Below are 25409 nucleotides of genomic sequence, written 5' to 3' on the forward strand. Positions count from 1 at the left end.
GACACGGAAGGAGGCTTTTGGCTGCTTGCCGCTTGGAACTGTGAGTAACCAGTTTGATTTACTGAGGCTGATAAACCTCAAGGAGCAGGTCTTTTAGCTGCCCAAAGCCTGCTTAAAGATTTATGGCTTGCTACCTAGAAGGAGCTGAAGAGCTGTTAATTGGAGCCAAGATGGATTCCAAACAGGGAGTTGGGTTGTTGTCTTGCCCACAGATGGAAATTTTGCGAGCTGGGTCCTAAAAATGGAGGCCGTTCTTGTGAGTCAGAGAATATATGATGTTATTCAGAACGCCATTCCTGCAGCACCTGGGAGGCTCTGGAATAATTTTCTGTGTATCAGATTTGATCCACATTCAGGATCAGGCCCACACACGTGATATGTGGGAAACATTACGTCACATTCATAGTCTATTAAACATGAAAAGCTTTCGTAAACTTTGTTTAATTTAACGTGATTGATGCATATAATAATGATTACAGTGTATGACTGTAGTGCGTACCTTGGCAGTTGCAAAGTCACATAAGATGCCAGAAAACCTGTTTGTGTTTTACAACAATATATATAAGCAGGAAAAAGAGAGACAGGTGCTGTTGTCTCTGAGGAAGGCAAAAAGCCTTTAGAGAGAGTTGAACCCAATCAGGCATCGTAGGAAGAAACAAGGTGAAAGAGAAGGCAAGAGAAGGATGGAGATACGGGCAGTTTTGATTGCTCTCCTGGTGGCTCTTCTGATTCTGAACTACCTGAAACAGCTCTGGTCAAAGAGGCACTATCCTCCTGGACCTCTCCAGCTTCCTCTCATTGGAAGTATATGGCGGGTTGGGTTGAAGCTTTGTGAAGATACTTTCATTATGGTACGTATTTCTTACTATAACATTGTCTAATGTGAACAATTGTTTCGTTTATTTTCCCCAACCATTTTGATATTTAAGCTTAAACAGTAGCATCAGTTTCAGATAGGTTAAAATGGTAAATGCAATGGCCACAGTCAAAAACAAAAGTGTTCATTCGAACTAGAAACTACTTCAAAGAACAACTCAAAGACTAGAAAATTACAAATTGTTCTAAACAGTGCTATTTTTCCGGGGGGGGGGGGGGAGAATTGTGCTGGAACTCACCATGAATGCCTCCCTTGCTCTCTTATAATGGCAGGGGTGCACACCTGAGCAGTGCCAGGACTGAGTTCTGGCAAGTTTTGACTGAAAAAAAGCCCTACTTCTAAATGCATCTCTGCAGTTAATACTATTCTCTAGTAGGCTTGTTATATTTTAAAGAGCAAAACAGAAGAAGCATTTGCCGACTTCTACTTTCTTGCACTGTTCTAAGTTTGGGGTGGCATGCAATAATATAAATTCTGTACAGCAGAAAATATTAGGCATTCATCTCATTAAAACATATGTTTACATGTTGTTACTACAGCAGGTTGTTAGTATGCATACCAATCAATAAGCTACTTGATTTTATTAGCCCTATTCTTAGCTGTTTAAATCACTGATCATTTATTTATTTTAAACCCATCCTGGGAGAGATAGATATTCCAGTTAGATACTGCAGCAACCAATACTGGTACAGAACAAACAAGTTCTTCTTCTTTCTTCTTCTTTGGTGATCACTAGTAGCCAGTAAGATTGACTTCCATGAAACACAATCTTAACAGTGAGTCCGTAAGTGACTATGGAGGCAAATTCTGGATCCACACGTCCTTCCACTGTGGGGACATAGGTTTCTGGGCGGGAGTTGATCACGGTGAGGGTTTGCCAAGTGTGTCTTCCTCTTAGCTCATTTCTCCTTTCTGTCCTGAATTCGAACGTCTTCAAAGCCCATGACACCTTTGGTAAAGGCTGTTCTCCAATTGGAGCGCTCACAGGCTAGTGTTTCCCAATTGTCAGGGTTTATACTACTTTTTAAAGATTTGCCTTGAGAGAGAGTCTTTAAACCTCTTTTGTTGACTGTCAGCATTACACTTTCAATTTTTAAGTTGGAAATACAGTTGTTGCTTTGGAAGATGATAATCAGGCTTCTACACATGATCAGTCCAATGAAGTTGATGTTCAAGAATCATTGCTCCGACACGTGATCTTTGTTTCATCCAGTACACTGGCATTAGTTTGCCTGTCTTTCCAAGTGATGTGTAAAATTTTTCAGAGACACTGTTAATGGAAATTTTCAAGGAGTTGGAGATGGCGTTTGTAAGTGGTCCATGTTTCACAAGCATACAGTAAGGTTGGTAGTACAATAGCCTTGTAAACAGGCATTTAGGTTTCCCTGTGAATGCCCCAGTCCTCAAACACTCTGCACTTTAATCAGGAGAAAGCTGCACTCCCAGAGCTCAGGCGATGCTGGATTTTGGCACCAACGTCGGCTCTTGTGGAAAGATAACTGCCCAGGTAGGAGAAGTGATCAACATTTTCCAGCATCACACCATTGAGTTGGATTTGTGGCACTGCAGAGGGGTTGTTTTGTGCTTGTTGGTGCAGCAACAGCTGTCCTAGTTCTGGGAAAAGGCGAGGTCTGGAATGCTTCTAATGATGTGCCAGCCAGTGGCAGCTGGTGACAGCCAGCTTTGTTGTTTTTAATTTTGTTAATAGCTGTCCACAGCTGTCCCAGATTGGGAGATACTGCAAGCTCATCTCTAATTTGTTTTTGCGGAATGTGTTAGAGGAGGAATTTGTGATTGTCTTGTAATCAGATACCTAACTCTTTATGAAACTCTCAATGGAACAATGTTAAATGTGTCTTGGTGGCACTGTAATAATAGTAGCATCTTCATAAAGTTTTCTTTTAGTGTGTAACACACCATAAATTTTAAATCTCTGATCCATAATTGTTCCCAGGCATCCATTTGTATGGTATGCCCAAAATCTTTTGCCCATTTAATCATAGCTTCTTGCACTTCTTCATCTTTTACTTCCCAAATAAGTCTATACATTTTAGATAACACTTTGCTTCTGCTTTGTATTAATTCTTTTTCCAGCCTCAAAATTTCTGTTGCAAACCCATTTTTCTTTTTTTCATTTTCAGATGATCTTTATTAAGTTTTTAGTTACATACTGTACATACACATACATTCTATTTCACATTTATTCTTGCTCTCCTGAGCTGACTTCCCTCCTTCCTTCTTCTGGCTTTTTTATGTCCTCTTTGAGTTTTCGCATTGTCTTTCCCCCATTCTTTTTGATATGTTTCATCCCCCTGAGGTTGAATTTTTACTATTAATTCGGCTATTTCTGTATACTCCATAACCTTGTACTGCCATTCTTCTATTGTAGGCATTTTTTGCTGTTTCCATACCTGAGCCAGCAGTAACCTCGCTGCCGTTGTTCTGTATAAGAACAGTTTCTGGTCATTCTTGTCAATGTCTTCTCCCACCATTCCCAACAGGAATGACTCTGTTTTTTTCAAAAACGTATACCTAAAAATCTTCTTTAATTCGTTATATATATTTTCCCAATACATTTTCACTATGTCACAAGTCCACCACATGTGGAAGAAACTGCCTTCTTTCACCCCACACTTCCAAAAATTTTTATTTCCTGTTTTATACATCTTTGACAATTTAATTGGCGTGAGGTACCATCTGTACATAATTTTTAACAGATTTTCTTTTAACAACGTACATGCTATAAATTTTAGGCTGGTCTTCCATAATTTTATCCACTTTTCATACTCAATGTTGTGGCCTACATCTATTGCCCACTTAATCATGACACTTTTGATTTCTTCATCTTTTGTGTGCCATTCTAATAAATACTCATAGACCTTAGACAGTGCTTTTTTGTTATTTTGTAGTACTGCAGTTTCTAATATTGATTTTGTTTGTTCAAACCCTCTTGTTTTCTTATCCTTTAAGAAGATATCACCCATTTGATGGTACTCCATCCAACTTTGCAGTTTATCTTTCAATTCCTCATATGGTTTGATCTTAATTACATTGTTCTCTTCCAATAACATGTCTCTATAGGTCAACCATTTTCCTTTCATATTTAGTCTTTTCAGTGAAAAAGCCTCTTGGGGTGACAGCCACCATGGCGTCTTTCTTTCGAACCACTCTTTATATCTTTCCCAGACTTCAAATAGTGGTCTTTTTATGATGTGATTTAAAAAGTCCCAATGTACTCTGACCTTGTCATACCAAAGGTATGCGTGCCACCCATATCTGTTTCCGAAACCTTCCAAATCTAATATATCCGTATTTTCCAAACTAAGCCACTCTTTTAACCATATTATATATATATATATTTTAAAATTTTTTTATTGGTTTTTCACAATTTTATAAACACAAACAATACACAATACAAACATACAAAAACAAAAACAAACATGTATAATTTCGAATCCTTTTTTCTTAAACCTTACTTCGCCGACTTCCCCATACCTCCCCTTTCTGCATCCCAATTCCCAAATTTATTTCAGCAAATCCTCCCCCTTGATTTTATCTAATTTTCCCTTGTTCTTTTCTTTTACTTAATCTTTTACAGCTGTAATCCCCTTCTTTCTATCTTTTAACCATATTATAGATGCAGCTTCGTAATATATTTTGAGGTCCGGTAGTGAAAAGCCTCTTTCTTTTTTGTCCATTAAAAGTTTGAATTTTAGCCTGTGAACGTGGTGACTCGGCGGGCACCATTTGCGCCCCCCCGATCTGCGAAGGAGCCTTTTTAAAGGCTCTGGAACGGGGTCGGGGTGCGGCGCGGTGCTGAGAGTACTTCCTCTTCTTCTGTGGAGTGAAGCCGCGAGCCATTGTCGGAGAGCGCTGACTTCTTCATTTGAATAATCGGATTTCAAAGTAACAACCCGTGAGTAATCATGGAAATTTGGGCTCTAAAGGAAGAATTTCTTTGAATTAGGAACGAGCGGGGAAGGGCTAAAAAGGAAGTCCGCCCCCCTTCTTTGTAAACATCATAAAGCAAAGGACCTGCTACCTAAAATTGTAAGATTTTTTTTTCTTTCTTGTAAAAGATTTTAATTTCACGGTTTGATATTACAAAAGTTTTACCGGAGGATTAAGAACTGATTTTGAGAGTTGAAGTTCCACCCCCCCTGGACCCGGGATCGCCCCGAGAGAGAGCCTGATGATGAAGTATTGCAGAGCTTGACAGCTGTCAAGTCGGCTGTCAAGAGGGAAAACGAGAACTGTGTTATCATTGTTTCTGCCGGTTACATTGGTTATAATTTAAGCCCAATCTGTTGACAATAAGGAAGGGCTGTTACAAAATAACTGGATTTTTGGACTCGAGCTGAGAAGAATACTAAGGAACTAAAATCTCCCTAGAGGGAATTGGCGATGTAACAGAAATGGCTGGAGGAGGGAAAATCCAGGATGAATTGAATCATAGAATCATAGAATCATAGAATCATAGAATCATAGAGTTGGAAGAGACCACAAGGGCCATCGAGTCCAACCCCCTGCCAAGCAGGAAACACCATCAGAGCACTCCTGACATATGGTTGTCGAGCCTCTGCTTAAAGACCTCCAAAGAAGGAGACTCCACCACACTCCTTGGCAGTTAATTGGATAGAGCATTTGTTCTCTTGGGAAAGTTACAAGGTCAATTTGATGTTATGGCTACAAATGTGTCAACTTTGGGCTTAAATGTTTCAATTCTGGACTTAACAGTAAATAACATTCTTGGATTGGATAAGGATTGGAAACAAGGAGCCTATTTAACTGGACAAATAGAGAAATCCGAGAGTTTTGAGAATATGGATAAGGAGACATATGTTGTCCCTGAAGAAAAGGAAGGAGGAGCTGGTGTGCAGATGTTAAAAGAGAGTTTCACTTTGAGGTCGGACATGGAGGCAATGAAGGAAAATAAAAATCTGATGTGGGACGCTTGGCCTGAACTGGAGATTGAGAAATGGAGAGATCTTCTTATGTGGAGATCAGAAGACCAAAGGATTACAAATGTGATTAAGGTGGAGGCTAGAGCCTTGGGGACTTTTGGACTGGAAAGGAGCAAGAAACAAGAAATGGAACACCCCATAGGCTCTACCTTTAAGTATGGAGGCCTAGTTGGGAAAAGCATAGATTCTGTTGGGCCGGAGCTTCTCCAAGATTTGTTGTTTAGTATCAATCTCTATCAAAAAGACCGGCAGAGAGGAACTGAGAGACAATCAAGCGCCTCGGATGTGAGATCTCCAGGCTGATAGTAGATTAAGATTGATGGATTTGTCTGGGGACTGAAACCGGGAAAGGGGGGTGGAGTTTGGGATTCCAAAGGGTTTATAATTACAATTTATTATGTTGCTTTTATTTTTTCTTATCACTGTTATGTAAATTGGGAAATTTGTGGAAGGGAACTTTGGTCGGCCTTAGAAAAAATGGTTTAAGAATAAGAACTGATGTATAAATTCGATGATTAAGTTTGGATAAGGTAAAACTGGACTTTGCAAATGAACAAAACTAAAGGAAGATAAGGTTATCAGAGATAAATTGAAGAAAGGGCTGAGAAACACTGCAAAATTAATGAATGTTAGAACGATGACGGTTTAGAAACTAGGTGGTTTATAGCAATAATGTTTAAGTTAAAAGAAAAGAAAGGTTAAAACTAAATGAAATTAAGGGAGAGGACTTGCTGAATAAATATTTTGAAATTGGAATACAGAAAGGGGAGGTAGGAGGAGGTCAGCGAAGTAAGGCATAAGAAAATAAGGGATTGAAATTATACTTGTTCTTTTTTGTTTGTGTTTTGTTTATTTTTCTTTTGTATATAATTTCTGAAACTGCAATAAATATCTATTAAAAAAAAGTTTGAATTTTATTCTAGGCTTTTCCCCTTGCCATACAAACCTGGAGATCAGTTTTTGCCACTCATTGAATTGGTCTTGTCCTGTTATAATTGGAATGGTTTGAAATAGCATTTTTGGTAGGACATTCATCTTAATAGCTGCTATCCTTCCACAGAAGGATAGCTTCAGTCTGTCCCATATTTCCAATTTCTTTTTTACTTCTTTCCATATTGTTTTATAAATATCCTTGAATAGGTTTGTATTTTTCGGGGAGAGCCAAACACCCAAATATTTTATTTTCTTTACTGTTTTTATTTCTGTTTTGCTTTGTAGTTGGTCTAGTTGTTCCTCATTCATGTTCTTTACCATCATTTTTGATTTACGTGTTACGTGTCTTTCTTGTAAGCAAGTTATGTCTGGGGTTTTTTAATAACTCATATTCAGTTTTATTTCTTTTGGCTTTATTGTTCATGCCATTAACATTCCATGATATAACTTTAATTGCCATTTTGATTTATTTATTTAAATTTATTTAAATACAATTTTATTTTATTGTTTACATTTAAATGTCTCCCTCTTCTCCCTCTTGTTCTTGTTTATCCTCTTCACTTTCCTGAATTTTATTCAAAGGGTTGAAAGTCACTCATTAATGCCGGTAGGGAATTCTGAAAAGAGCTTCACAATATTGTTTTTGTTAGCAAAGCCTCCTCCATGTATTTGACATTCTTGTTGAGGTAAAACTTTCCAGAAGAATGTGTAGCCTCCTTTTTCTTCCTTCAGTTGTCCCTCACTTGCTCTTCGAGTTTCTTGAAGCGCTGCAATATCAATGTTAAAACATCACAACTCTCTTGCAAGAAAAGGAAAGGAAAGGGGGAAGGGGAAAGGGGAAAGGAAAGCTGGGGGGAGGGGAAAAATCTGCAGAGAGGAGATGCACACTTGGCCAGAAACTGCAGAGGTGAGGAAGGCTGAAGTTCATGTTGAAATAATCATCTGCTTACTTTGAACCTAATATCTCTCTCCTCCCTTATGACCCAAACGGTAGATGGCAAAGCAATATGGAAACATTTATACCTTATGGGGAGGACCACTAGCTGTGGTAGTACTGTCTGGATATGAAGCAGTGAAAGAAGCACTCATTGACCGCTCTGAAGAATTCTCTGAGAGATTAGAGACGGCTTTTCTTAATGATATAATAAAAGGAAGGGGTAAGTAGTCAAGAACGAGAAGTCCTACTGCTATTTCCCCAGGTAAAACATTTAAAGAGGGTATCTGGAAAAAAGAGAACAAAGGATCTCTCTTAATGTTGCAATCAAGAGAAAATGGGTTGTATCCAATTTTAGCTCTACTCACAATAGACCCATTACAGTTAATGGACACAGCTAACTTAGGTCTTAGGTTTGACCAAACTGCAGGAGGCAGTGGAAGACAGAAGTGCCTGGCGTGCTCTGGCCCATGGGGTCACTAAGAGTTGGACACAACTAAACGACTAATCAACAACGACCTAGGTCTGTTAATTTCAATGGGTCTACTCTGAGTACAACTTAGCAGGCTCAAGTTAGGTCAAATAGTAACAAGTGGTGTTGTTTTTGTTTAGTCATTTAGTCGTGTCTGACTCTTCACGACCCCATGGACTAGAGCACTGTACTTAACAGCTGGAAGGAGCTGTCGAAGGACAGTAACAGAAGCATCCTTTTGCTTTGTTCTTCCCACCACCTTGCTGTTTTCTTCTCACTGCCTGAATGCAAACTTGTCCTGCAATCTGCTGAACCCCAAACTGACAAATGCCTAAAGTCTCACATTGGAGTGAAAATTCAACTGCCTGCTCCAAATAGAGAGCAAATTGTACTTAATTGTAAACCAGCACCAATGAAGAAGAAGAAGAAGAAGAAGAGTAGTAGTAGTAGTAGTAGTAGTAGTTTTGGATTTGATATCCTGCCTTTCACTCCCTTTAAGGAGTCTCAAAGCGGCTAACATTCTCCTTTCCCTTCCTCCCCCACAACAAACACTCTGTGAGGTGAGTGGGGCTGAGAGACTTCAAAGAAGTGTGACTGGCCCAAGGTCACCCAGCAGCTGCATGTGGAGGAGCGGAGACGCAAACCCGGTTCCCCAGATTACAAGACTACCGCTCTTAACCATTACACCACACTGGCTCTTATGACCTTGAGCCTTAGACATAACAATAGGTGCATTGACCCTGAGCCAAGTATTTCAATTAGCTGTTGCTGAATGTGCAAATTACTGATGGGAACTTCCATTTGTGCTGTGCTTTGTAGGCAAAGGTTCAGGATTTGTTGAGATGCTATTCCAGGCTGTATCAACAGACGTATAGTATCTAGATCAAGGGAAATAATAGTACCTCTCTATTCTGCTGTGATCAGATCCCCCCTGGAATACTGTGTCCAGTTCTGGGCGCCACTATTTAAGAAGGATGTTGAGAAGCTGGAATGTGTGCAGAGGAGGGCAACTAGGATGATCAACGGTCTAGATACCAAGCCTTATGAGCAATGGTTGAAGGAGCTGGGTATGTTTAGCCTGGAAAAGAAGAGACTAAGAAGAGATATCTAAAGGTCTGTCACTTGGAAGATGGAGCAAGCTCGTTTTCTCCTGCTTTGGAATGTAGAACTTGAACCAATGGCTTCAAGTTACAAGAACAGAGATTCTGACTAAACATATGGAAAAGCTTTCTGACAGTAAGAGCTGTTTGACTGTGGAACAGTCTGCCTCAGGAGGTTGTGGACTCTCCTTCCTCGGAGGTTTTTAAGCAGAGGTTGGATGGCCACCTCTCTTGGGTGCTTTAGCTGAGATTCCTGCATTGCAGGTAGTTGAACTAGATGACCCTTGGGTCCCTTCCAACTCTAAGATTATATGATTCTATGATTCTATGATCAATCAGCAGAACTGGCACTACTACAGGTGCCACATAATAAGTGTTCCGTATTTGTAAGAACTTGGAAGTTTAGAGCATCAGGGCCCACAGTTTGGCACTCCCTGCCTGTTGAGATTAGGTAGGCCCTTTATTCTTTTTGGTGTATAAAAACATCCTTGCTTAGACATGCCTACCCAGATGCTGAGAAAGTTGAGGCAAATTTAATCTGTTTTAGTATTTTAGCTTTTGCATATTTTAAAGTAGGGTTGGAATTTTTTCTGGATTTGATTGCCTAATCTTTTTGTGAACTGCTTAGAAGCTTTTTACTATAAAGCAGTGTATGAAATAAATAAATACATACGCAAGAGCTATAAAGGGCTAAGTGCAAGGTAAGACATTTGTTGTTGTTTAGTGGTTTAGTCGTGTCCGACTCTTCATGACCCCCTGGACCAGAGCATGCCAGGCACTCCTGTCTTCCACTGCCTCCCGCAGTTTGGTCAGACTCATGTTTGTAGCTTCAAGAACACTGTCCAACCATCTCGTCCTCTGTCGTCCCCTTCTCCTTGTGCCCTCCATCGTTCCCAACATCAGGGTCTTTTCCAGGGTGTCTTCTCTTCTCATGAGGTGGCCAAAGTATTAGAGCCTCAGCTTCAGGATCTTCCCTTCCAGTGAGCACTCAGGGCTAATTTCCTTAAGAATGGAGAGGTTTGATCTTCTTGCAGTCCATGGGACTCTCAAGAGTCTCCTTCAGCACCATAATTCAAAAGCATCATTTCTTCGGCGATCAGCCTTCTTGATGGTCCAGCTCTCACTTCCATACATCACTGCTTGGAAACCCATGGCTTTAACTATACCTTTGGTAAGACATAGATTGAACCATAGGAGCCAACTCCTAGGGACTGAGAGGGCTTCTGCCTCACAAATAAAATATTAGAGGGGGCTGCCCCCCAAGTTGATGGGCATTGACATTCAAATGGTGTGTGTGCACCATGTCATGTGATGGATTATGTGGGATAGGTCTTACCTGGGCCCCCACAATATTTTGTTCAAGTTGGCACTCCTGAATCGAACAAGTGACATGTTCCTTACACCTAACTATGTTGAATAAAACACAAGTGTGGTGGACCCAACAGAAATAAGCTGCAGTTTAAGTTTTTCTGCAGAAAGTATCACTGTATTAAATACCAATTCCCTCCCCCCATCCCAAAATTATAATTTGTTGTTGTTGTTTAGTAGTTTAGTTGTGTCTGACTCTTTGTGACCCCATGAACCAGAGCATGCCAGGCACTCCTGTCTTCCACTGCCTCCCGCAGTTTGGTCAGACTCATGTTGGTAGCTTCAAGAACACTGTCCAATGATCTCGTCCTCTGTCGTCCCCTTCTCCTTGTGCCCTCCATCTTTCCCAACATCAGGGTCTTTTCCAGGGAGTCTTTTCTTCTCATGAGGTGGCCAAAGTCTTGGAGCCTCAGCTTCAGGATCTGTCCTTCCAGTGAGCACTCAGGGCTGATTTCCTTAAGAATGGATAGGTTTGATCTTCTTGCAGTCCATGGGACTCTCAAGAGTCTCCTCCAGCGCCATAATTCAAAAGCACCATAATTTGTAGAACTGCCCAAAGATGAGCCAGAAGCTGTTTGTGGACAAACGCTGGCTCCCTCAGCCAGTAAAGCAAGATGAGCGCACAACCCCAGAGTCGTCCACGATTGGACCTAATGGTCAGGGGTACCTTTACCTTTACTGTAAATTGCCGGAACTTCTGAAACCATCTGATTTGTCTTCTGTTGTTTTACAAACTAAGACAGCCAAGACATTTGGGTGAATCACTTGTGAGTGTCTGAGTGCTCAAATAGGTTCTCTCAGGCACTCTATTCATTTCATTTTCATTCCATAAATTTTATATAAAGCTTGGCAGTAGAAAAGAAACTCAGAGTTGTTGTACAAAGCATGCAGTGCCGGCCTATATTGTAGAGATAAGCAAAGATGTCACCTTTCCTTCAGAGAGACAGAGTAGCTCTTGAGTGATAAACATAGATTCTTCTGGTTTAGCGGTTTAATTTTTAGCATCAGTTTATGTAAGTAATAATTTCTCACTGATTTCCCATAGGTATTATATTATCAAATGGTCACACCTGGAGGCAACAGAAACGCTTTGCTGTGGTTACTATGCGGAAGCTGGGGCTGGGGAAGAAAGGCATGGAGCACCAAATAGCAGAGGAGGCCCATCAGCTCGTGGAGGTGTTTGCACGTTCAAAGGGTATGTGATACTAAGTGATGGTGCTGAGCTGGCATATATCCCAGTCTGAAGAAGTACTACTGCTGTACATTTTGGAAAGGAATGTTGATAGTTTTGCTTAAATCTAACATAAATATGTTCTCAGTATTAACAGGAGCGGCTGAACTAACATTAGTATAATTTTATTTTGCAGGACAACCACTTGACCCCACCTTTCACATCACTAATTCAGTCTCCAATGTGATATGCGCTGTGGCTTTTGGGCACCGATTTGCTGTTGAAGATGAACAGTTTCAGAAACTGATAGAAGCCATTAATTATTTACTAAAATTTCTGTTTACCCCCACTCATATTGTGAGTAGTCATTTTCATTTGTACTGATCCAGACAGGTCTCCCAGAGACTATAAGTCCCCCTATCAGCATTCTGGAATCCATTATGATAGAGGTTAGAGTGTTGGCCTCAGACAACTGAGACCAGGGTTTAGAACTAGTCATAGGCCATTTACTAGCTCACAGTTTAATCTATTTCTCAAGATTATTATGCAGATTAAAAGATGTGAAGCAACTATGTACACCACCTGGAACTCTTTGGAGGAAAGTTGAGATGAAAATGGAACAATGACATACAGGTCATCTAGAGCCCATCTAAATGCAGAAAGAGGATGAGGCCAAAATATCTTCACAGTATGGGCATTCCATAGTTTTGGTACCATTATGGAAAATTGAATGTGTCTACTGTCTGGTACAATGCGTCTACTGTCTGAGAAGGATGTTCTTCTCATTATAGGGGATTAGAATGCTAAAGTAGGGAGTCAAGAGTTAAAAGGAACAACAGGCAAGTTTGGCCTTGGAGTTCAAAACGAAGCAGGGCAAAGGCTAATAGAGTTCTGTCAAGAGAACAAGCTGGTCATCACAAACACTCTTTTCCAACAACAAAAGAGATGGCTCTATCTGAAATGATTTATTGCTCAGATAACAGCCCAGCGCGCTTTGGCTGCAGCAGGCCTTTGCTTTGCAGCACGCATTCCAAAGGCATTCCAAAGCTCTGAGCAAAACAGCAGAATCTAGCAGCGGTCAGAAAATAAGCCTTCTGCCTTCTGTGCTTCGGTGTGCATAAATCAGGCTCTCACGCAGAGTTACTAAAACTAAAAGCACTTTAATAAAGCAAAATTATCCACAATCACTGAACATTGCGCAAGCGTGTCTGTTCCGGACAAAAGCGAAAGCAGAATAGAACAAAGAACTGAGACTCTCGGAAGTGATGCAGAGTCTCTCCGCCCCACAGTAGGCAGGACGCACACTCTGAGCTGTTTAACCCTGTAAGCTCAGGTTCTCCTCACACTCTACACATGGACATCACCAGATGGGCAGCATCAAAATCAGATTCATTATATTCTCTGCAGCCAAAGATGGAGAAGCTCTATATAGTCAGCCAAAACAAGACCTGGAGCTGACTGTGGCTCAGATCAGCAGCTTCTTATAGCAAAATTCAAGCTTAAACTGAAGAAAGTAGGAAAAACCACGGGGCCAGTAAGATACAATCTAAATCAAATCCCTTATGAATACACAGTGGAAGTGAGGAACAGGTTTAAGGATTTAGATTTGGTGGACAGAGTGTCTGAAGAATTATGGATGGAGGCTCATAACATTATACAGGAGGCAGCAATGAAAAAAAATCCCAATGAAAAGGAAATGCAAGAAAGCAAAGTGGCTGTCCAATGAGGCCTAACAAATAGTGGGGGAGAGAAGGCAAGCAAGCAAGGTTATGCTCAAAATTCTACAAGGCAGGCTAAAGCAGTTTGTGGACTGAGAACTCCAAGAAGTACAAGCTGGATTTCAAAGGGACCAAAATTTCAAAGCGACCAAATTGCAAACATGCACTGGATTACAGTGGTGCCCCGCAAGACGAATGCCTCGCAAGACGGAAAACCCGCAAGACGAAAGGGTTTTCCGTTTGCGAGTTGCTTCACAAGACGAATTTCCCTATGGGCTTGCTTCGCAAGAAGAAAGCTCATAGGGAAATCTCCGGGGACCTCTTTTAAATGCTGGCGGTGGGGAGCAAAGCCTCCCCTCCCCTCCGGCCTTCAGAAGAGGTCCAGGAAGGCTGGCGGGGGGGTGAAAGGCTTTGCTCCCCACCGCCAGCATTTTAAAAGCAGTCCGGGATAGCAGGGAAGCGCTTCCCGCTATCGCCGACGGCTTTTGAAGGCAGGCGGGGGGGGAAAGACTTTCGCCCCCCGCCCGCCTTCAGAAGAGGTCCTGGACCTCTTCTGAAGGCCGGCGGGGGGCGAAAGTCTTTGTCCCCCTGCCTGCCTTCCCAGAGGCTTTTAAATCGCCCCGGACAGCGGAGAAGTCCTCCGCTGTCCCGGGGCGATTTTAAAATGCCGCCCGCCAGCATTTTAAGATCGCCCCGGACAGCGGAGAAGTCCTCCGCTGTCCCAGGGTTTTTTAAAATGCTGGGGGTGGGAAGAAAATCCCTTGTCATCCCCCCCAGCCTTCAGAAGAGGTCGGGGGACAGACTGTCCCCGGACCTGGTCTGAAGGCGGTTTCCATAGGAACGCATTGATTGATTTTCAATGCATTCCTATGGGAAACCGTGCTTCGCAAGACGAAAAACTCGCAAGAAGAAAAAACTTGCGGAACGAATTAATTTCGTCTTGCGAGGCACCACTGTATAGAGAAAGCCAGAGAGTTCCAGAATGGCATCTACTTTTGCTTAATTGACTATGCAAAAGCCTTTGACTGCGTGGACCACAACAAACTATGGCAAGTTCTTAAAGAAATGGGAGTTCCTGATCACTTCATCTGTCTCCTGAGAAATCTCTATGTGGGACAAGAAGCTACAGCTAGAACTGGTTATGGAACAACTGATTGGTTCCATAAGGAAAGGAGTATGACAAGGCTGTATATTGTCTCCCTGCTTATTTAACTTATATGCAGAATTCATCATGTGAAAGGCTGGGCTGGATGAATCCCAAACCGGAATTAAGATTGCAGGAAGAAATATCAACAACCACAGATATGCAGATGACACAACTTTGATGGCAGAAAGTGAGGAGGAATTAAAAAACTTCTTAATGAGGGTGAAAGAGGAGAGTACAAAATATGGTCTAAAGCTCAACATCAAAAAAACGAAGTTCATGGCGACTGGGTCCATCACTTCTTGGCAAACAGAAGGTGAAGAAATGGAGGCAGTGACAGATTTTACCTTTTGGGGCTCCATGATCACGGCAGATGGCGACAGCAGTCACGAAATTAAAAGATGCCTGTTTCTTGGGAGAAAAGTGATGATAAACCTAGATAACATATCAAAAAGCAATGACATCACCATGCCAACAAAGATCCGTATAGTTAAAGCTGTGGTTTTCCCAGTAGTGATGTATGGAAGTGAGAGCTGGACAACAAAGAAGGCTGATCGCCAGAGAATAGATGCTTTTGAATTGTGGTGCTGGAGGAGACTCTTGAGAGTCCCATGGACTGCAAAAAGATCAAACCTATCCATTCTAAAGGAAATCAACCCTGAGTACTCACTGGAAGGACAGATCCGGAAACTGAGGCCACAATACTTTGGTCACCGCATGAGAAGAGAAGACTCTCTGGAAAAAACTCTGATGTTGGGTAAGATTGAGGGCACAAGGGGATGATGGAGGATGAGATGGTTGGACAGTGTTATAGAAGCAACCAACATGAAACTGACAAAACTGTGGGTGGCACTAGAAGACAGGAGTGCCTGGCGTGCTCTGGTCCAGGGGGTCATGAAGAGTCAGACATGACTAAACGACTAAACAACAACTGTCTGATCACTGTATCTAATGGCAATGGTACATAGGACTCAGGGACTCAGGTACCTTCACATGGGAGAAATCAGTTCTTATGGTATTTTGGCTGTGGACCAGGTGTGGGAAACGTCTGCCCCCCCCAGATGTTGCTCATCTACAATTGGTCATCTTTGGCCTTTGGCTATGCTGGCTGGTTCTGATGGGGTTGTGGTTCAGTAACGTATAGATGGACAAGGTTTCCCTCACCTGCTCTAGACTGTTAAGATATTCAAAGGTCAACATGTTAAAGTTTAAATTGATTTACCCCTCCAAGGGTGAAAAGGGAACTAGAAAAAAAAATGGTATCCTGGCTGTTGGCTCTTAAGGTCATAGAATCATAGAATTTTAAGGTTGGAAGGGACCCCAAGGGTTGTCTAGTCCAGCCCCATGTTATGCAGGAATCTCAGATAAAGCATCTATGACAGATGGCCATCCAACCTCTGCCTAAATATCTCCAACGAAGGAGGGTCCGTATCTTCCACCCCCATTCCTGGGGATCAAATTGATTTGAATGGTTATAGTAAAACATGCAGGAAACTATGATATGTAATATGAACCACGGAAGGAGAAGAAGGGCAGTCATTAGATGTTTCAAAGTTTGTAACACGTTTAATTTGATATGTAGAAAAATGAACTCCTATCTATATCTATATCTATACCTATACCTATACCTATACCTATACCTATACCTATACCTATATCTATATACCTATATCTACACATACATACATATACACACACACGTATGCATATACATACATACATACATACATACATACATACGTATATGTGTGTGTGTGTTTGTATATGTATGTATGTATGTATATAAACAACAAGCTATGTATTTGGTTCTTAGCGGGGAGTGAAACTTGAGCAAAACTGAATTTCTCTGCTATCCATATTCTCCATCCCCATTCCTGGTCTGGAATAGTGCAGTTTTAGAATGAAGCCTGAAAGCTCGCAATATATTTCAAACGCTTGTTTCCATTCCACTTTTCAGCCAAGTTTAATTATCATAATCCAGTCATTGTGGAATTCTGAAGATGCTGTTGACACCCACCTTCTTCTCCATGAGAGTCAAGCTAATATACTATCTGTGAGGAATAACCCAGATCATGTTATTTAAGCACTAGCCCACAGGAGTTGATTCATGAACAGTGTGACCAAGCTTCTTCATGGTAATGGCAACGTTTTTGCTATCTTTACTTTAGCTGTATGAAATATTCCCATGGATTATGAGATATCTCCCAGGGCCCCACAAGAAGGCATTTTCCAGCCTGGATACGGTGATTTCATTTGCAAAGGATGAGATAGAGAAGCATAAGGAGACTTCGTCTCTGCATGAGCCACAGGATTTCATTGATTTCTATCTACTTCAGATAGAGAAAGTAAGTACTGAATACCAGGACTATAAAACAGGAGGACTTCATTAATCAATGCAGAGTTCAGAGTACATGTGGGGCACACTGTATCAAAATATATCACACCATGCACCCCATAGTTAAATGGTAATGCAATCCTGAAATTACTTACCAGTAGCCACACATGCTGTATGCTGAGAGTCAAATGCTCTCTGTGTTTCTGTACACATTGCTTGGCTAGATAGCAGCTCTGCAAAATTCAGAGAAATTAGAATTTTGAAGGATGGCTGCATTTTCACTACTGGTATTGCTTCGAAAAGTAAACAACTCTGTATGTGGTTTGCAAAAATTCCTTAACAATACACAACATGCTTATAAGAATATCCTTATAAGATTATAAGCATGTTATGTCTGATCTAGAGCTCCTTTTTGGGCTGACCAGAAGAAGATTCAAGAAACAGAGATTGAAATCCTGGGTATTCCATTGTTGCAGTTCCATCGGGATTGCACCAGCACAAGTATACACACAGAGAGTCATTCTGATTCGCTTATTTCAGGAATATTTGGACACTTTGGCTTTGAGATACTGAGTTGCGTATGCCATTATTATTTTGACATTGTAGTTATTATTTAAGATTCCATGTATTAGAAGGTTTTGAAATGTTGTACATTATTGTTAAGGAATTTTTGCAAATCATATACAGAGTTGTTTAGTTTGTAATTTATCTCTCTGTATTCATTGGGCATGGTGTTATTTCAAAAAGTACAAATTAAGCAATAATAATTTTAATAACTTTATTATTTATACCCCACCCATCTGGCTGGGTTTCCCCAGCCACTCTGCTTTTAAATGTGACCTGAATCATATCTGACCCGCATTCCTAAATGGTACATAGTTGCATTCTGAAGAGAAATAATGCACACTTTTAGAGCCTTGTGACAATAACCTACAACAGAACCTCTCAAACTTTTCATGTTGATGACACACTTTTTAGATATGCATCATTTTAAGACAGAGTAATTCAGTTTTACTAGCAAACCAGAGGTTAAATGAACCTCTTTCCAGCCCTAGGAGGAACTCAGGGAGCATTCACACGACACAACTACACACTGTAGTTGACACCCTAACGTGCCGTGACACACAGTTTGGAAAGCACTGATCTACTCAATGAAAGAGACTCAAATATATTCAAATGCTCACAGGGCAAAAAGTTGGCAAAAGAAGCTAAAGTAAGTGATGGAGAACAGACTATAAGGCATATAAATGACATGTCACCTTTCTTATTTTCAGCACCAGAACAGGAATGATCCAGAGTCTACGTTTAATGAAGACAACCTGGCCCAATGCATTTTTGACTTCTTTGTAGCAGGGACAGAAACAACTGCCATTTCTCTGAAATGGGCACTTCTCCTCCTGGCAAATCATCCAGATATCCAAGGTGAGAGAGGGAGACGTGCGCAATGGGAGCCAAAAGACAAGAGCATATTGAAATAAGCTAAATGTTTTTGACTTACATCTCATGGAAGATCATTCTTCTTCACAAATGTTTCCTTATACAGATTCTGGAACTTATAATCAAACTCAACAGTGTGGTAGAAGTAAAAAACTAATTTGCCCTGAACACCCCATGCCCATAGAATACTTCCAGTCTATGATTACTGGGACAATAAGAGATGGAGGGTCTCAATTTATAATTAAATTCATAGGAGAGGGTCAGGGACAAGAATGTGCCCCTGTTGTTAGACTAAAGTGAATTCATCAAAGTTTTTCTGAAGGAGAGAAGAGTGGCTTTGCAAATAGAGGGAAGACAATTTGAAGACTGGGATGGTCAAAGGAAGGGAGAGAAAGAGATGAATGTTTTTGCCAGTGATGTCATGGTGAATCCAGAAATCCAGGCTCCCTTCATGACAACCCCCAAGCCATTCCCCTTCTAAAACTCTGCAACCAAAATGAAATGCACAGATTATGACTTAATGAAGTCACGTTTTTTCTTACTCCCTGCCCTTCCGCTTTGCTTAACATCCAGCTTGGAAGAATTCTGGTAGACCTGCTCAATCCCTTGTGACATTTTGGTTGGCCATTATATCTTTCCAAATATAGGTAGCAGCTGAGATTAGGGAATTTCCCAACTTTCCAGACCTAGGAACTCACCTTTAGCTGAAAAATGTTTTTGAAGGAGCACTCCTTAATTTTTTTACCAGATATTGATATGGTGGCAGTGCTGGTGTTGCAACCCACTTTAGGTCAGGAAAAATCCTGGTAGTGCAGCCACCTTGACCCACCAGTGGAAGTGGCAGTTAGAATGTCAAACTAGGATTGAGAAAACCCAGGTTCAAATTCTAATACAGCTATGAAACCCTCTGGGTGGCCTTAGACTAGTCCGTATTTTTCAGATTAACCTATTGTCCCAGGTTACTAATGAGGTTTAAAAAGAGTGGAAGAACCATGTATATTGCATTGAAGTCCTTGGAGGAAAATATGGGCTATAAATGCAATAAATAATATAATAATATAAATGAGCTATAAACTGGGATTCATTCATATATCTTCTTAGAATAATTTCATGGTGAATAAATATCCTGGGGAAAAAATGTTCTTGTCAAAATAAACAATACATTTCCATCATTTTCTTCAGATAAAGTTCACAAGGAGATAAAAAATGTTATAGGTCCTTCTCATACAATGTGCTACCAAGATAAGAAGAAACTGCCCTACACCAATGCTGTGATTCATGAAATGCAGCGCTTTAAATATGCCTTTATAAGTGGAATTCCCAGGCAAACGGCAAAGGATGTGAAGATACATGGTTCTCTTATTCCCAAGGTAACAGCTGCATTCTTGTAGATCAAGAGCATATAGGGCTGGATCATAAGTGGCGTAAACCTCATTTATGAGCTGCCGAAGCACATGTTCTGGCTCGTAATAGGGCCTACAATGTGGTGGCAAGGGCAGAGGTTTTATCCTACTTTGCTGCCTCCATTACATCCTCGGGGAACCATTGAGCAGAGTTATTCTGCGTCATCCAGAGGTTAGTAACTTGTGACTGGCGAGGTGGATCTCCTGAACACATGGTGACTAGCTGTAACTGGATAGCTAAACATTTCAAGGATAAAGTTGTTTGGCTCTGCAGCAATTTAGATGCTGCTATTGAGACTGTGCCAGCTGAGGTGTCCTACAAATTGTCAGGCCCAGCATTGTGGAATCAATTCCAATTAATAATCTCAGGGTTGTGGGTTTGAGCCCCATGTTGGGCAAAAAAATCCTGCATTGACCCTTGTTGCCCCTTTCAACCCTACAACTCTACAATTCTATGATTATTATTCTATTACAATGGCACCTTGGTTTAAGAACAGCTTAGTTTATGAACAACTTGGATTAAGAATGCTGGGTGGGGTGACTGGATCGATCAGAGGTGTGGTAGTGTGATGGAGTGGTGCCTGTTGCGCGTAAAGAGGCGGTGGTGTTCCACTTCTCAAAAATCCCACTCTAGACCCAATGGAGTGTAACAACTATGGACGGGCTGCCAACACACCTTTCTTAGCAAAGGTGTTTGAGATGGTGGTTGGAGAACAGGTATTCCTGCATACTCTTCAACTGCTCTGAAAATGCTGGGACTGTCACAAAAACCCTTAAGCCATCTGACTCTGTAATGCAGAGTTCTGAATTCCCAGATGAAAGCCTTTCCCACCAACCATCACACTTAAAAAAATCATCAAATCTTTATTCACATTTTCATTCCTTGCTCCTTCCATCTCCTGGCCAGAGAAAGAGAGAAACAGCAACTTACTTCAGGTTCTCATTTGCACACTCTTCTGAGCTAATAAGCAACATTACACACAACAAGGAGAGTCTGCTCTGCATCCAAAACTCTTAGGTCCCTGCCCAGTTTCTTTGCATTGCTGCCTCGTCTTTCATTCCCAGTTTCATTTGAGAACCTGAAGTATCAGAGAGCATTCTGGATTAGTTGTAGTTTCCAGGTCACCTTCAAAGGTAGCCCCACACAGAGTGCATTGCAGTAGTCCAAGTGAGAGATAACTAGAGCATGCACCGCTCTGGTGAGGCAGTCCATGGGCAGGTAGGGTCTCAGCCTGTGTACCAGATGGAGCAGGTAAACAGCTGCCCTGGACACAGAACTGACCTGCGCCTCCATGGACAGCTGTGAGTCCAAAATAACTCCCAGCTGCACAACTGGGAGTTCTCCACACCTACCCGCCTCCTGTCCCCCCAAAACAGTACTTCTGTCTTGTCTAGATTCAGCCTCAATCTGTTAGCTGCCATCCATCCTCCAACCACCTCCAGACACTCACACAGGACCTTCACCGCTTTCACTGATTCTGATTTGAAAGAGAGGTAGAGCTGGGTATCATCTGCATATTGATGAACACCCAGACCCAACCCCCTGATGATCTCTCCCAGCGGCTGCATGTAGATGTTAAAAAGCATGGGGGAGAGGACAGAACCCTGAGTCACCCCACAAGAGAGAGCCCAGGGGTCTGAACACTCATCCCCCAACCCCACTTTTTGAACACGGCCCAGGAGAAAGGAGCGGAACCACTGTATGACAGTGCCCCCAGCTCCCAGTCTCTCTAGACAGTCCAGAAGGATGTTATGGTCGATGGTGTCAAAAGCTGCTGAGAGATCCAGCAGAACTAGGAAAAAGCTCTCACCTTTGTCTCTAGCCCGCTGGGGATCATCAACCAGCACAACCGAGGCAGTTTCAGTCCCATGATGAGGCCTGAATCCTGATTGGAAGGGATCCAAATAGTCCACTTCTTCCAGGCGTGCCTGGAAGTGCTTGTAAAATGAAACCGTTACGCATTTTACATCCTGCTCAAGTAAACAACTTACTTGATTGATCTTTCTTGTTTCCATGAATGTTTTATTTCCTTTTGTGTGCAAACAGCCCTTCAAATGTGTTTCCAAGGAGGCTGCACTGATTGATCACTCTGCTGATTTTAAGACAGGCACACATGGAAGTGTTGCTGGACCCAGAGATTTATGAGGATACCCCATATCATACACCTGCACAATCACAACAACAATAATTGTTCAAAGTTATCATGTTTCCAAAATGCTCATAAATGCATGACATCACATAGTCTCCACACACACAAACACATAGTTGTATTTATTGATTTGAGGTTTTCTTTTTCCGCCAGGTTTCCCTAAATGAAATACATAATTTTTCACTCTATAACATGCTCCCAACCATAACACGCACATAGTTTTTAGAGGAGAAAAACAAGAAAAAAAAAATCTAAACGAAACAGTGGATGTATGATTTTTGTGGTTCACGCTGTGGCCACAGACATGTGATCTTACGGTGAGTTTGGGGTAGCCCAATGCAAAAATCCTGAGGATCCATGTGGATCCGTGCTTTATAACCACGTTTTTGCACCACTGCGGCCCCAGGCAACAGTGGGTGCGTGATTTTTTTGGTGCAAGCTGTAGCCATGGACATGCTATGTGATCTGATGGTGAATTTGGGGTGACCCAGTGCAAAAATCCTGAGGATCTGTGTGGATCCGTGCTTTGTAACCATGTTTTAAGTGGGGAGGGAAGGAAAAGCACTCAAGGGACAAGGAACACGCATGGGGTGGTTGGAGAAGGATGCTGTTAATAATGCAGAAGAGGGGTATAAGAGGAGAAGGCTCTTATAAGAGGAGTGGGGAGGAGAGAGAGACAGAGAGCCTGCTTGAAAAAACGTTGCTGTTATTTAGCGAGTGGGGAGGAGAGAGAGAGAGCCCGCTTGAAAAATCTTTGCTGTTATTTAGCGAGTGGGGAGGAGAGAGGGACAGAGAGCCTGCTTGCTTTAAAGGAGCCAACCGGACAGGGACCGCTTACACTCGTGTAAGCGGCTCCTCTCCTCTCCTGCTTTGCTCCTTTAAAGCAAGCAGGTTCTCTGTCTCTCTCTCCTCCTCACTCAGCGGCTCTTCTCCCGCTTTGATGTTTCAAAGCAAGCCACGGAGGAGGAAAGGAAGGGGAACCATGGATCCTCTGCTCACGACTGCAGCAGAATCCCCCCCGCCACCCGCAGGCATTCGCTCCATAACACGCACAGACATTTCCCCTTACTTTCTAGGAGGAAAAAAGTGAGTGTTATGGTGCGAAAAATACGGTAAATTCAAATATTTTTATGCTTAAAATACTGCAATTTTGTGTTTCCTCTAATAATGTTGGTACTTGACCAGGAGGAAATACACAAACAGTGATACTGAGTTCAGAAGAAGTTTTAGAACTGAATCAGCCTTGGTCGCCCTGATGGATGGCTGTTATTGGCCAGAGGTTTCAGTCTGGATGTTGGACTTTCCTTTGAAAAGAGGGGTGGGGAGAAGGAGGCCATTCTTCTCCTGGCTATACAGGTAGGTTTTAATAGAGAGAAAAGCTGAGGATGAATCTGGCCACTGGTAAATGACTTCCCTCCCCTGGCATATTGAGGGACATTTCAGAAATGTGTTGATCTTAGTGTATTCAATGACAATGGTTTCTTCTTTACAGACGACTGGTATCTTTCCTGACCTGCGCTCTGTTCTCCTTGATCCCACACGATGGGAGACACCTGCAGAATTCAACCCAAATCATTTCTTGGACAAGGATGGACAATTTGTGAACAGAGAAGAATACCTGCCATTTGGTGCAGGTAAATGCAGAAGACCAAGCTATGTTTTGATGTGTAGACATGCATATTGGGCTACTCACAGGAAATGACATCATAATCAGCACATGCAAGAGAAAGTAGACAGCACTCTTGCAGGAGCAGTGGCCCTGCGACTCACCAGAACAGGAATGAGAAAGGAAGTGGCAACTTTGGGGAAGCTCTGGATCGGTGATGGTGACTCTGCAGATGCACATACACTTTCAGGGTCTTCACCACCACCAACCTGAAGCATCTCAGACTTTGCCACCACCCTGCCCTATCCCTCCTTTGAGCTCTAAAGGAGACAGGAGTCCTGATTATTTCCTTGACCCAACTCCTTCCAACTCTATGAATTCTATGAATCTACGACTAGTAGTTGGGCTTGGTTTTACAAAATATTATGTGGAGTATTTCAAAGTTATAAAATAATGCTATCTGGAGACAGTGCAATTTTTCTAGAAAAGGAGGTGCTGGAACTCACTGTGAACCTTCCTCGTTCTCGTAGAATGGCAGTGATGCCCACCTGAGAGATGCTGGAACTGAGATCCAGTGAGTTCCGGCTGAACCCCCCCCCCCGGACTGGAAAGTAAATTATTACTCAGTTGGTGATTTTCACATGTCTCCTCTTCAGGGTCTCGCATATGTTTGGGAATGCAGCTGGCAAAGATTGAAATATTCATCTTCCTGACCAGCCTGCTGAGGACATTCAGCTTCCGGCTGCCAGAAGGAGTGAAAGAACTTAATGAAGATCCTGTACCAAGGGTTGCAATGAACCCTCATCCTTATAAAATCTGTGCTATTCCCCACTGCGGGACATAATAAAACAGGGACTGGCACATTTCTCTCTCCTTCCTTTCCACTGAATATGATGTTCTGCCCTGACTTGCTCATTTTATCTGAAATTAACATAAGAACATAAGAGTCTTCTGGATCAAATTTAGGGTAGTTGTATACCAGGCAAAGGGCCCTTCTTGGTAGTGGCGCCTGCCCTGTGGAACACCCTCCCATCAGATGTCAAATAAATAAAAAACTGACTTTTAGAAGACATCTGAAGGCAGCCCTGTTTAGGGACGTTTTTAATGTTTGATGTTTTATTGTGTTTTTATTGTGTTGGGAGCCACCCAGATGAGTATGTATGTATGTATGTATGTATGATGATAATAATAATAATAATAATATAATAATAATAATTTATTATTTATACCCCGCCCATCTGGCTGAGCTTCCCCAGCCACTCTGGGCGGCCTCCAATCAAGTGTTAAAAACAACACAGCATTAAATATTAACAGATATAAACAGATCCTGGTTGGTGGAAGAAATTAGAAGAACATGGATTTAATAAATTAAAAGATCTGTTAGATGAAGACGGGAAGTTAAGGACAAAAAATAGCATTTTGGAGAAAGTAGGAAAACAATATTGGTTGAAAGTGCAAGGGCTATATAAATGAATAGAAGCAGAAAAAATAGAGGATATGATGAGTTCAGTAACAAAAGACAAATAAGAGAGAAAGGGATAGCAGGCATGATATATAAATTAATGATAAGAAATAAGGAAAGGATGATAAGGGTATTTCAGAATAAATGGGAGCGGGAAGGGCTGTTTCATTTGAATACGGTCCAAGAGATGATGAAGAGTATAGATAAAATAAAAATGGATAAATATAAAGAATTAAGTAGGAAATTCCTATTGAAATGGTATAGAACCCCGGCGCAACTGGCATGTAATAATAATAATAATAATAATAATAATAATAATAATAATAATAATAATA

General features: G+C 41.6%; 1 protein-coding gene across 1 annotated transcript; it reads left to right on the top strand.

The window, feature by feature from the left end:
* Nucleotides 1-321: 321 nt before the first annotated feature.
* Nucleotides 322-24473, top strand: LOC309533164 (cytochrome P450 2J2-like). Its single transcript, XM_082224368.1, has 9 exons — nt 322-851; nt 7769-7931; nt 11694-11843; nt 12016-12176; nt 16850-17026; nt 18291-18438; nt 19636-19823; nt 23499-23640; nt 24269-24473. Exons 1-9 carry the CDS (start codon nt 684-686, stop codon nt 24454-24456), a joined length of 1485 nt encoding a protein of 494 aa, XP_082080494.1. The 5' UTR covers nt 322-683; the 3' UTR covers nt 24457-24473.
* The last annotated feature ends 936 nt before the right edge of the window (nt 24474-25409 follow it).

Source organism: Podarcis vaucheri, assembly GCF_965113315.1.
Source record: "Podarcis vaucheri genome assembly, chromosome: 5".
NCBI classification, from domain to species: domain Eukaryota; kingdom Metazoa; phylum Chordata; class Lepidosauria; order Squamata; family Lacertidae; genus Podarcis; species Podarcis vaucheri.